This window comes from Toxotes jaculatrix, chromosome 2, assembly GCF_017976425.1.
Source record: "Toxotes jaculatrix isolate fToxJac2 chromosome 2, fToxJac2.pri, whole genome shotgun sequence".
In the NCBI taxonomy this organism is placed as follows: domain Eukaryota; kingdom Metazoa; phylum Chordata; class Actinopteri; family Toxotidae; genus Toxotes; species Toxotes jaculatrix.
Window position 1 is genome coordinate 25,134,076 of NC_054395.1, and position 15,436 is coordinate 25,149,511.

Genomic DNA, 15,436 nt, shown 5'->3' on the forward strand with positions numbered 1-15,436 from the left:
GGGGGTCCTTGAGGGGGCAAAATAATCAATTGGTTAATATCAGCAATACCATGAAAACAGTCCACACGATGAAAAACGCAAAGCATGCAACTCTGAGCACCACTTAATAATCCCAGCTGTTCCCCTTCCTCTCATAGTGCTGACAGTTTCTGAAGACTAATTTAGTGTAGTCATATGTTACAATAAAATCTTCTCATTTCTAAGGACATAATGCTATCCTAAATCCAATGTGGCTGATCAATGCGAAAAAATGTCATCCATGACCCAGTTGACATTTAAAAAAAGATAAAATACACTATCACCTCGCCTGTAACATGATGAAAATGCTTTCTTGTCATGGACAATAGGTGAACACACAGTTCCAGTGAGTTCACAATGGCAGTATTACAAGGTCAGCTCTGAGGTTTCGCCTGGCTCAGCAAAGACCTGCAGAGCTGTGGGGCATGCTGCTCAGCTGACGGGGCTCTTTGCTTGTTCATGGTGCTCTTTCTCGAAGGGGCCCCAGTGACAGAGCCATTCACAAGCACGGGCCATAAATGACCGAGTTGAACACCACATTAAGCACTGCATTCTCAAAAAAACAGCACCAACTCTGGAGCACAGCCAAAATGCCAGGAACGAAAGGTAAGCAATGTTAAACAAAGGTAAAATCCTACAAAATATTTTTCTTTAAGTTATCTGTATACCAGAAAAGCAGCATGTTCAATGCAGCATTAAAAAAATTATTCTCTATTTGACAAAAACTGTGGCAAAAGTGACCTTGCTTTCAAATGTTTGACATACAACTGAATATTTTCACTCTTTTCAGGTAATAAGTCGGACAAGAAGTCAACTACCAAGGTAGGAAAGTCATTACTAGCTTTAAATTGTGATTTTCTTCTCTCAGTCTGTAAATTTTTCACTTTATTTACATTTGCTTTATCTTCACAGCAACCTCAGAGTCCTAAAGAGCAGCCGAAGAAAGGTGATCAGAAAGGAGATGATAACAAGAAGCAAGGAGGTAAGCATTTATATGAACTGAAATTTCTGAACTTTTTGACAGCATGTTATTTTAACTTAGAGAATCGAATCTGTGCACAGACAACAGTTTACAAGTTTCAAAAAGAGTATATTGATATAGTTCTTGATAAAGACCATCAGTGGTTTTGGGCACTGCAAGATGTCTATGTCTAGCAGTGTAGCACACAGTGTGGAAATGAGGTGCTGTGATTGCTTTGTCCCCAGTGAAGGTATCTGTCTGTGTTTCATCCCCTCGCAGGACAGCCGAAGGGAGAGAAGCAATAACTTCCAGGCATTTGTGAAGATGGCTTTGGAGACACTGCTGGGGTCCTGCCGTCGTAAACACGGGGGTCCTCGGGGCAGACAGGGCTGAGTGCACTCCCCTTCCCCTGCGTACTCTCCCCCTGAGCCTGCAGACTGAGCTGTTGTGTGGCCCTCCAATACAGCATCTGCTCAACTCTCACAGAGGCAAAAAGTGAACATGATCTCCATCCATCACCATCTGTTGTTCGACCTTTGTTCCTTCCCTCCTTCCCATACTGTCCGCTCTGGCTTATTGAATGCTCAGACATGGACTCCAGGTTAAACCGGATCATTGCTTTGAGCAAAAAAACAAGTCTGTCACCCCTTTGCAATCCATTCCTAACTCACCCTCATACCATGACTGACTGTTTAACAGTCCATACATTCTTTTTGTAAATAATGATGATTCAAATAAACAACTATTTCCTACAGCAGTCCTTGTGCATTGGTCTTCTGTGCATACTTGAGCTCGTAAAATTTCACATCCTCTCAGACATACCTTGTTGGATTTTTTTCCACACTGAATTAAACAAAGACAACAATCCAGGTTTCATGTAAAATTTTATAAAAATATCACAGGTGTGTCAGTGCCTTCACATTTACAGGGGAAAAAAAGCTTATAGTAAATATAATAGTACTTAAAATACTTGTTGGATTGAGTGGCATTAGGTGTGCAGAGACTGAGCACTTGTTCTCAGGCATGAACGAACATTCAGGCTCTAATCTAAAACACTACATCTTAGTCGAGAAGCAAATCCACTGACGTTCTATATTTAAGAAAGATATCGACAGAATGTGATCACAATCTGATACAGATGCTCATGTTCTTTCATCGGGCAATCATCAGTCACATAAATGCATCATTTAAAGCAGCAGTGTAATAAAAATCTGTATCTGAGGATAAATATTTAATGCCATGTACTGTATAATTTTATCTTCTGTAATATGAAATTGGAATTTAAACATTTTTGCTCTACAGTAACACATGTGTAATACCCTGATTCTAAACTTTTATTTAAAATACTAAAGAGTGAAAGAGTTTTTCGAATGTTCACAAATACTAATAAGACCTTCTCTAAGCAAAGGCAAAGTTCAGTTTAAAGGAAATCATCAAAATTAACACAAAACAAAATACAAACACTATTATTATGAAACTGCACCACAAAAATTAATTCATAGAGACTTACTGATTAATTTTTTTAAATCTAAAATTCACAAAAGGGGAAATTGTTATTGGCAACGATAATATTGCTGCTGTATAACCATAACCTGTGCTCTTTTCATTCAAAAGTAAACTCTTTGTTGTCTTACACATGCTCAAAAGACAAGCTCTGTTAAAAGATAGGTCTGGTGATATTCTATAATTTTCTTATTGCCAACAAATCCCATGAAAAGACCAAAAGCAACAATGAACTGATTCTACTTACAGAGTTGTCTCTGTAGCTTGATATAGCTTATTCTGCTGTGTCATAGTTCTCCATTGTTGTCTAAAACATATGCATGAACGACACTGTTGCACTGGGTGACATGTTCCTTCATTACAAAGAACATGGGCACTGTAGTGTGTTCTGAATCAATGGCTCATTCACCGTTCTGCAGCCGAAAATAGTCACTAGAGCACAAAACATGTATTGATCTGCCATTGAAAACAGTTCCAAACAAATGCTGTATGTATTTACTCGTTTGAGTAACGCTTGCTAAAAAGTACAGTGCCCAGCTGTTCTAGGAAATGATTTTGAGCATTTCATAAAAATCAAAGTATAGTGAATAGGCTTGGGGCTGAGTGTCACAGGCAGAAAAGCCGGGGAAGACATAAAGTATTGAGAGATGTACCATTTCATTGTTGGTTTAAGTAATTTTTTCAAGTTTTCATGTGATTTGTTGACTATAAGAATATTGTCAGTTTTATCCTTCAAACCTAAAAACACAATTCTAAAACACTTGAGGTGAAGGGAAACCACATCTGGAGGACATCTGCTGCAGTCAATGGTGAAACCTAGATAATGGGCTCTATCGTGTGTCCACAGAAAGGAGCAGCCGATCTCCACCATGCTGACAGCTATTGATTGTGTCTCACAGTGAGACATCGGTAACTGCTGTCACAACATGAGGGCTCGACAACTGCGGCTCAGATATAAAGGATGCGATATGGAGAAAAGGAGGGAGGAGCGGGCTATCATGTCATGGATATCAAAACTAGTCCCCAGCAGGTTAGAATAATAGATTACCGGGCCAACATGCGGCGCAACCTGAACACTGCGTGTTGGTTTATTGTCATATACAGGTTGAATCTGTTGTCTTCGGTCTGACGCAGGATAAAGTCACAGTGCAGAAGTGGAGAACCAGCCTTACATCTCTCATTATTGCTTCCTTCAGCCTTTCTCTGTCTCTTATCATTAAAGAATGAGGCGGTACAATATCCAGCATCCGAACGTGACCCAGTGGCTTGTCCAGCTCAGCTCTGACCACTTCTGAATTGTATGATGGGTGATATCGTCCTGTAGAGGGCGATACATACTATGTGAGATAAATAGGAAAGTGCATACTATTATGTATACCTTTCATAAAAACATCTTTATATAAAATGGGATTCATCATTCATTTCTTCATACTTAAATAGATGAACAGATTTAGATCTATTTTAAACCACTCATCATTCAAAAAATTATATTACAGGTCACTTCTCTCCTTTGAACTATAAATACTGCAGCTAGGGTTACATATATACCATTCCACATGTTCGTGTCACATAGTGTGCTGTACATTTTATGAGTGCAGGCAGAATAAATATAAGCACCTAAACTCTTCTAAACAAGTTGTGACCTACAACTCCAGTAAGACTCAACAATTCACAGTTCTGTGTTAAAAAGACTCTTAAATTAATTTTTTTTTACTCTGTTGTATTTGCTATACTCAGTTCTTTATCTGTTTCTTACTTCTTCAGACAATTTTTTTTCACTCCTGCAGCCTGTGAATTTCACCTCTGGGGATCAATACTGTCTTATCTCATCTTACCTCATCGTCCTCCATGTAGTCCACACTGGAATTGAACACAGAGCCCAGGTACGTCAGGTGGAGAATTGCCAAAGCGCTGAATGCTATGTTAATCATATAGACCCATAGCTCCTGCAGAGGGAGAGACAAGGCTTCACGTAAGAACAAGGAACCTCATTAATCAATATTTCAGACACTTTTTCCCCATATCTTTTGTTTTGTAATCTGTGTGGGTTTGTCTCTCAAAGGCCTCAAAAATCTATTGTCTCAATCGACTTCTTACACAGCCTTGATGAAGCGCGTTAGTTGAGTGTTTTACTGTTTAACAACGAATAGTAAATAATGCCTTTTTTTGTCCTTTTAACTTTGATTGTTGCACATTTTGTAATGCAGTTTTGTAAGATTTAATGTTACAGAGAAGTTGAAACCCCATTTTCAGGGGTTTCAGTGTATCAGCGCCTAAAATGTGATGAGAGCAATAGGAACTATGATGTACAGTCCATGCAGGCTGCTTTTTCTTCACATAAATCATTATTTCCCCTACCTGCTGCTCTTGATGTGTCTAACTAATATAACATATGGGATTTTTGTTGGGCATTTTGCCAGTAAACTCCCAAAATATATCATTTGACAGCGCAAGGCAGACCATGGGGGCTGCTGTATTCTAATGGCAGCTGATGCATTTTTTTTCCAGCATTATAATGCCAGTGCCAGAAAACCAGAGCATATACAAACCAAGTAAAAACACTGCAGTCCTGTGACTGGAACTAAGATTTCTATCTGTGCAGCATGAAGCATTAGCTAAAAGGAGAAGACAGCTTAGCATAAAGACTGGAAGAGGCAAGCTTGGCTTTGGCAAAACCAAAAGTCACTGTAGCCTGCCGAGTAACTGTCCAGTATATAACCTCTCATAAAACTAAAACTTTGTTTTTTATACTTAGTTTTTTTTGTTTGGATTAAACAAGATACAATATGTTAATGAATGTGTTTTTGAGGTGCTTTAAAACAGAGCCAGGCTGTTTCCTACTTCTTCTAGTTTTTATGCTAAGCTAAGCTGAGCTGAGCTAAGCTAAGCTAAGCTAAGCTAATCGCCTCCTGGCTGTAAGTGTATTTACAAAACTGTTGAACTGTTCTTTTCCATGGAATTCATGGAAACCTGAAGAGCCCACTGCTGATGTTAAATGACTGATAATAAAGGACCTTGCCTCATAAAAAGAGAAGGAAAAGAATGGTGCAACGTACCTTTTTGTTCCGGTGACTGCAATTTGGCTGACATTTCTTTGTCAGTATACAGGCATTAAAAATGACTGCAAGCCTCTTTCGCAACACTAAAACACAAAACAAGACGGGCGCATTAAAACGAAGCTGGAGGAAAAGTTCCTTTCCAAGTATAAGAGATAAATTACAAGCACTGCAGTGAACAGATACGGTGTGTAATAGTGTATAATAGTGGGTGCAATTAACCATTACTGCAAAGCTAAGCACCTTCTCTAAATGGATAGGTTCTAATGTGGAAAAGAGACAACATTAGGCGGGCTCTTACCGTGCTCAATGTACGTGATGAACCCCAGAGATATTAGCACTGCGCCCAGATGAAAACTCAAACCCTACCAGACATAAGTGTTAGGATTAAAACAATCCACTTGTTGACACAGACACATTATGTTTCAGAGTACAAGGTATAATTGTTCTGTAAAACTTCCACATAGTACTCACATGCAAAAGGGCGCTGGCTGTATATGTCACCATGATGGCAGAGAATGTCCCGAATTTGAGAGCACTCTTAAAAACATCTGTGAGATGAGAGCATCAGCTTACGTAAGAGTGTCTCTTTAAATGAGGCCATTATCATTCCACTCATGATGAGAACGAAAAGTAAAAACAGCTGCTCTGCCATCATGCATTATAACTCACAGGTGTGCAGAAAGCGAGACATAGGCAGATTCCATGACGTTACCACCTCCACCATCGACCGAGGAAACTCTATATTCAGAGGCTTGGACACAGTCATATCCCTTCAAAACAAAAGGTTAAAAAAAAAGGGGGGGGGGGGCTATTTTAAAATGTGAATAAAGAGAAATGTGATTTATGCTAATATGGTGCCTGATGTTCTGACCATTTAAGGTTTTCTTTCTCTTCAGTGAAGCCTGCTCCAGCCAGAGTAGCGGTGGTCTCGCTGAAATAACCAACAAAATAGTTGCTGAAGTGGAACGACATTGTGTTCTCATACGCCAACAACCACCTATTGTAAGGATATTAAAAGAGGAAGAAACAGACGGGCATTAAAATGCAATCTCAGGTAAATTAATACTTAAACTTAATTAATCAATTATTACACAACAGTGAAATACGTACTTTGCCAGTGTACCTCTGAGAAGCACCAGAATAAGGAGAGAAGTTGCAGCAGTTAATGTTAGTGACATATTAAATTCATAAAATGTTTTTTATTGACCTGCCATGTGATGATCTATGTCTCACCACGGTTTTCAAGATGGTGAAACAGTTTGTGGTAAATGAGAGGGTGAGACGGGTGTCCTGGAAGACATGTGGCTGCACAGAGAGGGGGGAATGATGTGGATACATGCGTGCGGGCAAAGGTGATACACAAATGGTAAGCAGAAAATAAGCATGCCGTAACTGCCACACAATATGTGAAAGAATGCATGTTTCCAATGTAATGCTATGTACAGAATCAGAGGGGTAGACAATTAATCACCTGATCTTCCTCCTCTTTTTGCTGTAAACAAAGATATAATCCATAAGTGATACGCAATCCAAGACCGGGTATAAACAGCTATTTTGGTTTGTTTACAAGTATCTCGATGTTGGACTCACCTTCGTAGTAGCTTGTCTCCATAAACAGGTATGAAATAAGGGAAGAGGTATGGTGCCACACAGTTGGAAATAACAAGGCAGACCTGGCTCTTCACCCAGCTAACAGAGACTTTAAAAAGCCATGCAAAACTCTGAGGAAGAAGAAAGAACCAAAGACTGAATCAGATAGCAGCTAGTGTCACAGGATAAATCTTTTAAATATTTCCTCACCCCCCCTTCTTCCATACTGAAGAGATACTGTATTACACTTACCAGCTTACGTCCTTCCAAAGCTTCTTTGTAGCTGTTGTAGCTGATCCAGGGCCCAAAGATGACTGTCCCCACAAAGTAAATATAGCCCATGAACTCAATGGGTGAGGGTACACTGGTCACAACACCTCTGTCCAAATCGAAGGCCAGAGAAATGGCTTTCATGGCAACCACCATCTGTGAACCTGGATGGCAGCAGCAGCACTTAGACAGTGACTAGATTCCAAAATAAAAACACTATTGATGCTCAACATAAAAGTAAACCTAAAATAATTAGTTGCTTGTATCTATCAGGAATGTGTCAAATGTTGCTGTCTACAGAAAAGATGCCTGGCATACCTCTCATCTTATGCCAGTTGGTGGTGTCCATCATGTGCAGTTCCCTGATAAATTTGGATAAGAATAACACCAGTGTTGTAGATCTCACAGCGCATTAAACTTTTAAAAAGTTATTGCAACACACACATTCCACAGATCAAAGGAGGACTCTCTTACCCCAATAGCAGGTAGATGAGCACAGTGATGGAGAGGAAGGTGCCTCGTATGGTTGAGTGGCGGCACAGGAAGAGGAAGAGGTAGCAGAGAAGGCTGAGGAGGACCACCCAGATCATATGAAGCTCAAAGAACAGGTAGAGAGTGTAGAAACCTCCGGCCACTGTGCCCAGGTGCTTCACAAAAGAGGGGAGGCCTGAAATTGCAAGATAAGACAATAAAGGATAGCACAGGTGATTATGATGACGCTGCCTATATGAAGGGTGAATAACACTGACTGGGCACAAAGTAACTGGACTCTCACCCAACATCCAGAGGAGCCGACATAGCAGGCAGATAACCAGCAGCTGCCATACCTGCTCCAGGCCCTGCTGAGCTGTAGGCAGCAGGCAGCCATGAGCAAGCTCCTGGAAAAACATCTGTCGGCTGAACGCTCCCATCACTAGACTTAGAAAGCAGAGGGAAGCCAAACACTGCACTGTTACAGCAACAGAAAATGGCATCAGTGTCACCAGCATTTAAATCTCTGGCTTTAAAGCAAAAGAATAACAAACATGCATCAAGCTGGACATATGCACAAGCTTTCAGGGCAGCACACACTGCTTACTACATTTACTCACTCAACAGATACACACCACTTCACACTTCAAATCCCAGCATGCAAAGCAGCTCACTACAAATCTGTGCAAAGATTTGAACGATGATGCTGTTAATTCTGATGCCGTTAATTATGTTGGGTTTTTTTTCTTTTCATTTACATAAATGGTTATTATATTTTCATTCTGCAACAGTGGCATCAAATGTGATCCATAGGGATGATAAATTACACCAGAAAGACTGAAATCTCAGGATGTGAGAAAGGATCAAAACCACAGGACAATAACGAGCTGAAAGAGGCCTTGTGATGTGTTGGAGTGTTAAACACTTATTTACTGGTCAGTCTGAAGAATAGTAGACACATGCTATTCTGCAAGACATGCTTTCTCCGCAATGCAGTCGACCACGGGGATGAGTTGAGTCACAGCTGGCTAACAAGAGCTGCATATAGCATGTCCGGCGCTGTGCGGCTCGCCAGAAAGCAAAGCATCTTTAATTTTTTTTTAGGGGGGCTGGTAAAGATTGCTAACCTTGCTTCACCTCGCCAGCGGTAATAGCGGTCTTGCTACCAACGTACTTGAGAGCTGAACCCCAGCCCCCACTCAGAAACAGCTAACTGGACGCCCCGGGCATGTCAGTTTGTTATCCAGGGGAAAACTTACCCTTTCAGAGCAGCAGCTGGATGTTCCTCCCCGTGTCTCTACCCAGCTGCTTTTCCGTCCCTTTACGGTCAGCTGAGCGCGTGTGCCGCCGCTGTGTTTTAAGCACACTCGGTCCAGATGATGCTTATCTGGATGACTCCCATTGTCACAGCATCAGCACCACTTGTCTGTCATCTGTGATGCCACGCGAAGGAACATCAACCAATCTGCTGCTCAGATCCGACGACCTCAGCCAATCGCTGATTTCGTTGGCTTTGAATGACAGCCGAAAACACCAATCAGATTCAGTGCCCACCATTACCGGGGCCTTCCCACCAATAGGATGTGTACAGTGTGCAGATGGAGTCAGACGGGAGACGGGGAACTGTCGACTACCTCAGAGATGTGGCACAAGAGGCTGCGGAGGAACGAACGGTGGACAGGAGTAATTAAAAAAAATACTTTATTCTTTTGGTAAAATTCTGTAAAAACAGAAAAACATACAGATTGTTTGGACACTGCCTTCTTTGCACATCTGGTTTTCATATTTTAATATGCTATTCCAACGTGTGCAGCTGTTAAACTGTAATTTTATGTAATGCAAGCAATAACCCACCCTTTTAGTGGTTTATAGGTTATAACTAATTGCTTTATTAATTTAAAAATACTAATGCTTTATAGATCAGTTACAGCATCGTTTGGGCTGCAAAGTTGTGAAAAATCTGTAAGACTGTTGTTTCTCCTACTCATTCCTTAATCTAGCTTTTAAATAAGGGATTCATTCTCAGCAATTCTGTTGTTAGAAATGTTCAAAGTTGTAGATTAAGGATAATGACTTTCCCATTTTCTAATAAGCCAAAAGGTCAGCAGTTATGTTTGTTAGTCATTAAGAGCCAAATTCTACAGTTTAAAGACTCATTCATAAAGTGCAATTAAGTTTGTAGTTAATGTTAAATTATTAATTTAAAAGAGCTTAAAAAGTGCAAAACATTTTTCTTCAATTTACTTTTAGCTTTAAGTAGGTTGTACTACTGGGAAACTGTCTCATTTTGTTTTACTTCTAAACCATGCTGTAGTAGTTGACACACACTGTGGGAACCACAGCCACATGCAGTGACAAAAAGGCCCAAGGAATGAAGGCATGAGGGCACCTTATTGTTATTGTACTGTGAGCCTTTATTCTGCAATGGGATTGTACGGAGCTCACAGAACAAGCCACTTTAATGCAACATGACACAATGATAAGAGGTCAGTCCAAGAAAAGTAGGCAGACATTTTTGGGTCAATAGTCCCTCTACTGCCACCATCAGGGCAGATCTTAAAACACTTTTAGGCCAGTGGCTCCTGAAACTATTTCTCCAGCGAATTTCTTATAACAAGAAAACTACAACTAATGAAGTGTGGTAATTTTATTTCTGTATAGACTATATTTCAGTTTACCCACATTAAAGAGTTTATTTCTTCCACATTTTTCCTGCTTTGTCCAATTGAAAATCAACCTGATATGGACACAATGTAATTTGGATGCACTAGACTCTAGTATATATTCTTTAGTGAATCCTTTTAGCCAATGAAGCATGGACAACACAACATTTGCAATTTCATCTATGTAAAAAGGACAGCTTTAATGTCAGACTTGTAAGGCCCCGATGCAATGACAGTGTCACAGCATGAGGCAAAGAAAATATGTTGTTATAAAATAGTCATACATTGACTGTAGTGACAGAAACTGCAAATTTCCCCCAGTGGGATTAATAAAGTTCATCTTAACTGACATTCAGTTGATTAAAAAAATGACACAATATCACCAGAAAGCTGATATGTTAAAGCTCTGAGGTCAGAGTCAGTGAGTGTGATGCATTAAAAAATGTGCACAGTATTGTTAATATAAAGCAATCTGCTTGACTAGTGTCTCGCTCACGGTTTAGCAGGCTAGGTGCTAGCTGTTGTGGGAGAAACAAGTCTCTGAATAGTAGTTTCATCTCTCAGTATGGCACCCTCTCTACCACTTCCACATTTTAATACAGATTTAAAAATGTAAAGCTTGTGTATCCCAAACATTGGAATCTGTGTGCATGTGCATTCTGTGCAAATATATTTCTGTAATAAAAAACAATGTGGTTCCCAGTGGCAAAGATTGGAAAACCGACTTCAGTGACAATTACTATCGGATATGATACTGGATAGTTATATCCATACCATTCCTGTTTATAGCACAGTGGAGTTCCTCACAGACTAACCTGAAAACTGCAGAGGTAAAACAAATTTAAGCTCATAAGTCATTAAGAAGTGAAAGCATCTTAACTATAGAGCTTTCACTGAATAAAAAAAATAGCAGCATGACAAGTTCAGTCACTTACATTAAAATATCTCCGTGTTCTAGACCAGGTTAGGGCTGACAGCTGAAAAAAGAGGCACTGAAGTGATGCATGCAGCAATACATTCAGAGGTACATATATCACAGGAACACAAAACGTGACCACTTCATGCCACACAAATGGCAAAAGCAACAATACATCAGCCAAATTGGCTTATGTTTTATGTGTTTTTTTTGTTTGTTGTAGTATCAACCAAACAAAGCCTGTTTTAAAAGCAAGAATTTGTCTCCAACTAGATTTAGATCAGACCACAATCTCCAGGTCATAAGCAATTCTTTCATTTTTCACTTTCTCAACACTTTGCTCCCCTGGAGACATCAGTGGCAGCTCACACGGTTCCTCCTTTACAATTTCCTTCTTAACCTTGTTCTTAACGTCTCCCGGTTTGCTTAAAATATATTCATAATTTCTTTTAACCTCAAGTAATGCTGAGGTGAGGTACTGAGGTGAAAAAAGCTTTAGTGAGGGTGGGAGTTCTGGATGCTGGGGGAGAGAGGGTTGGACGAAGGTTGCAGAACAGTTGGGCATGGGTGGCACATGCTGAGAAGATGTTCCTGGGTTTCCTGAGTGCATGGGGATTGGTGGGGGTGGAGGTGGATCTAGCATAAGAGAAGGTTTCAGCAACACCGGCACAGGGATTTCTAATAAGATTCTTGTGTGTGAGGCTGGAGGTGGGGCCTTAAAGGTCTTGGATAAAGGTCCAGGGTGTGGGGGTGCAGTTGCAGTAGCTGTCAGCAAAGGTGTTACAGTCCCGGTGTTCTGTGCATCATCATTCAGGTCATCAGTATGGCTCTGCTCAGACTTCACCAGCAGGCTGTTTTCTGGCATCATATCACTGTCGACATTTTGCAGCTCATTGTTGGAGGAATCCTGTTCAGACTCATCCTGCAGCTTGAAAAAGACGTGGCCGTGACGTTGACAGAACAACACGCCACACCTGCTGCACTTCCTGCCATCTTTGACATGCAGCAGTTTATGACGCTTGAGGTTATGGCTTGTAGTGAAAGACCGATCACACATGTTGCACTGAAAGGAGGGCTCGTCAATGTCGTCACACTGGTGCTCGGTGAAATCAGCCTGATTTGTGAAGTGCTTTCCGCATTTTTCACAGATAAAGGACTTTTCTTCTTCATGCAGCTGTTTGTGTTTGTCAAGCTGAGATACACTGATGAAGTTTTGATTGCACAGCGTGCACTGATACTCACCTGATGGTACAACTAGACGTTTTAGGAGCACAACAGGCCTCGTGTTGTGTAGTTTTAGGATGCCTGTTGGCACTTTATATGATTCTGATGTCTTGTTTGGGTCAGATGTTGTTTTAGTTCCAGTTTCAGCCTCAGCCTCTTTAGTCAATGTTTCCCCTTCCTAGAAAACACACACACACACAAAGATTATGAAGATAGAAATCCAATAAAACAAGGAAACCATATATTCACACACGAAAAACCCTCTTCGAGCAATTTAAGATATGGCAGAAAAATGTGCTGAACATAAATAGCCCCCCAGCCCACCTTACTATCACCACCACCAAAGTAAACGTGTGCCCTCTGAATAGAATAATGACAAAGAATAAAATATACAGATTTTGTTTTCTAAATGAAAGCAGAAATGAGCTGTGGCTGCTACCTTTGGCACTGAAAGGGTTGATGATGTCTGTATTTCTTCTGGAAGTTCAGTTTCCATCAAAACAGATGCCTGGAGGTCAGTTGGAGAACTGTCTGTGGGTGGTGTTTCTTCTTTTTCTGCATTGGCTTTAGGGTGGCGCCTTCTTCTTCTATGACCAAAAAATCTTTGAAAATATTGTGAAAAATTATTCATCTGAATACACAGTAAACAGTTGCATATCTACTTGCCAAAGTGGAGATGGAGAGTGTTGGAAGGAGAAATTTGCTCTTTTCAACTGCAATAAAGATAGTTAGCATTAACAACTAGCGGTGTGAGAGACACTGACTAAAAAACTAATACTGTATAATTAGATTTATTGACCAAATGCTTACAACGGCACCTCCGTGTATAGTGCAAAACGGTTCAACAGCACCACAAACTACACTGTACTTTAATCAAGACTGTGAATGCGGGAGATTTACTTGCACGCAAGAGTAATGGTACTTTGATACTGGTGCCTTAAGATCGTCCACCATTTTCTTAAATATCTCGCTAACGACAGTAATTTACATCACTAACCTTTTCACGTTTTTCTTGGTACTCTTTGCAGCGCATGTAAACACAGAGGGGACGAAGTCAGGACTGTCGTGGTCCATGGACGCCTCCCCTGCACAACATAACAACACACAAAATAATCTAACCAGCTTCAAAGTTAAACGACCAGATCCAGTAGGTCGGTTATCTGTTGTAGCGTATAGTAAAAAGAAAACGGGCCGGTTATCTTACCTGATATAAAATGAGCGCCACAAATACGAACATTCCCTTTGAGCTCCTCGGTGCTGCCGTTCACTTGTTGTATTGCTTGTAGCCATAAACGTCTCCGGTTGGCCTGAAACGGCCGGTATCCAGACGGTATTCTGTAAAATTTGAGTTTGCTGTTTAAGGAGTGCCGATTTTTACAGCCGGACACACAGCAGGCCGACATTTTAGTGTACAACAGTCTGGATTTAGCGCCTAGTTTCGGCTAAGGACTTCGTCCGGAAGCAACAAACTAAACTTCCGTTGCCAAGACGCGCGCGCAGCCTCGCGAAGACGCCGGTTGAATATGGACGGTTTGTTTTTTTTACCGGTGAACGTTAAACACCCGTTAAACACCCGTTAAACAATAATACGTATTCAACAAAAACAACCGCAGGACGCGAGTTTTGTTGTGCCTGTGGGTCTTGTTTTTACTCGACAGGGGTAGGTGGCTCCCCCTGCTGGCCGGTGTTATACTGATTTTTGTGACCCATCAGATTCTGGGACCCAAATTAAGTTAGTTGTTTCAGACAGGGCTATTATCACAGCTCCCTTTGCAGATGTACCAGTTACTTCATGTCTTAACAATGGTCACATTCCCACATGTACAGTACAGTGCAAAAGTGGATGCTTTAATAAAGATAAGCGCAAAGTACAGTAAGAACCGGCTCTAGCCATTTTGGTGATATCTAAAACACTCCACAGTCCATGTAGATGGCATTAAAAATGCAAAGCAGAGCACATATGGGGGGGGGGGGGAAACCAAATAGGCATGTTTTAAGTGGCAGTTTGTTGTCTAAAATTGTTATATTGGGACATGAAAATAATAATTTAACTTATAATTTTTTTATTCTCTCAGAAGTAGTTTCATACAATATTTTCAGTTAAAACAGAAAAAAAAACTACTGTGTGTTCGTGTAAATGTGTGTTCTGAAATTTGCACCAGATCAGTGTGTGTTTCTTTTATCAGCACTCAAGAAGTGATTTGTCATTGGTCTTCTGAACAAAGGTTTTACTGACGTAATTTCTAATAATCAGCGCAGCCAACCCAGTGCATATTCCCAGATACAGTCATGGGCACTTTAAAACATTTCAACTGTAAAGGGTTTCCTCTGCCTGTAATAAATTGTCATATGTTAATTTTTTCTCCTGTCTCTTGGTTGAATGTAGACCATTATGCCCTAGCCAGTGCTTTATGTCTGTCCAATTACCTGCCAGGGCTCTCCAGCCTCCCACATACACTGTTACACTTACAGATTTGAAAGTGTAAATGCACCTTCATTCCAGTTGTCACTCAGAAATACCTCACTTTAGAAGTGCCCTTGAGCGTAATTTAGTTTAAAACACTGTTGTGCCTGAGCAATTAAAATCTTAAGTAAAACCTTTTTCAGAAACATAAAAAATGATAAGAAATAAAAATGGTAAAGAAAAAATGATAAGAATAATAAAAGATATTACACTTTTTCTTATTGTTGAGAAATCCAATAAAAAACACTAAAACCAGAATTGTCTTAGTCTCTGTACTTTCCCCATCTTGTTTGCAGC

The 15,436-nt window shown here is 40.4% G+C and overlaps 2 protein-coding genes across 5 annotated transcripts; both read right to left on the minus strand.

Annotated features, from left to right (window-relative positions):
* Positions 1 to 2,564: 2,564 nt before the first annotated feature.
* LOC121194619 (protein-serine O-palmitoleoyltransferase porcupine-like) lies at positions 2,565 to 8,312 on the minus strand. 4 transcript variants are annotated; one of them, XM_041057588.1, is made up of 14 exons: positions 8,177 to 8,312; positions 7,876 to 8,068; positions 7,720 to 7,763; positions 7,384 to 7,565; positions 7,132 to 7,262; positions 7,013 to 7,033; positions 6,652 to 6,666; positions 6,413 to 6,538; positions 6,211 to 6,311; positions 6,013 to 6,089; positions 5,840 to 5,903; positions 5,539 to 5,624; positions 4,318 to 4,428; positions 2,565 to 3,800 (listed from the first exon to the last, which is right to left on the minus strand). In XM_041057588.1, the coding sequence occupies exons 1-14, from the start codon at positions 8,310 to 8,312 to the stop codon at positions 3,699 to 3,701; spliced, it is 1,389 nt and encodes a 462-aa protein (XP_040913522.1). In that variant the 3' UTR covers positions 2,565 to 3,698. The 4 variants fall into 4 exon arrangements, with proteins under 4 accessions (XP_040913522.1, XP_040913537.1, XP_040913512.1 ...); XM_041057603.1 differs by lacking the exon at positions 7,013 to 7,033; XM_041057578.1 differs by lacking the exon at positions 6,652 to 6,666.
* A 3,352-nt stretch (positions 8,313 to 11,664) lies between these two features.
* Positions 11,665 to 14,137, minus strand: LOC121199752 (zinc finger protein 652-B-like). Its single transcript, XM_041064676.1, has 4 exons — positions 13,880 to 14,137; positions 13,673 to 13,760; positions 13,115 to 13,277; positions 11,665 to 12,853 (listed from the first exon to the last, which is right to left on the minus strand). The coding sequence occupies exons 1-4, from the start codon at positions 14,076 to 14,078 to the stop codon at positions 11,732 to 11,734; spliced, it is 1,572 nt and encodes a 523-aa protein (XP_040920610.1). The 5' UTR covers positions 14,079 to 14,137; the 3' UTR covers positions 11,665 to 11,731.
* Between the last annotated feature and the right edge of the window lie 1,299 nt (positions 14,138 to 15,436).

Coding starts and splice junctions, on each gene's coding strand:
- LOC121194619 (XM_041057588.1), bottom strand. CDS start 8,312: ATGGGAGCGTTCAGCCGACAGATGTTTTTCCAGGAGCTTGCTCATGGC. Junction 7,263..7,383: donor CTTTGGAAGGACGTAAGCTG/GTAAGTGTAATA, acceptor CTTCTTCCTCAG/AGTTTTGCATGGCTTTTTAA. Junction 6,312..6,412: donor GAGAAAGAAAACCTTAAATG/GTCAGAACATCA, acceptor TTTGTTTTGAAG/GGATATGACTGTGTCCAAGC.
- LOC121199752 (XM_041064676.1), bottom strand. CDS start 14,078: ATGTCGGCCTGCTGTGTGTCCGGCTGTAAAAATCGGCACTCCTTAAAC. Junction 13,761..13,879: donor TGGCGCTCATTTTATATCAG/GTAAGATAACCG, acceptor TATGTTGTGCAG/GGGAGGCGTCCATGGACCAC. Junction 12,854..13,114: donor CAACCCTTTCAGTGCCAAAG/GTAGCAGCCACA, acceptor TGTGTTTTCTAG/GAAGGGGAAACATTGACTAA.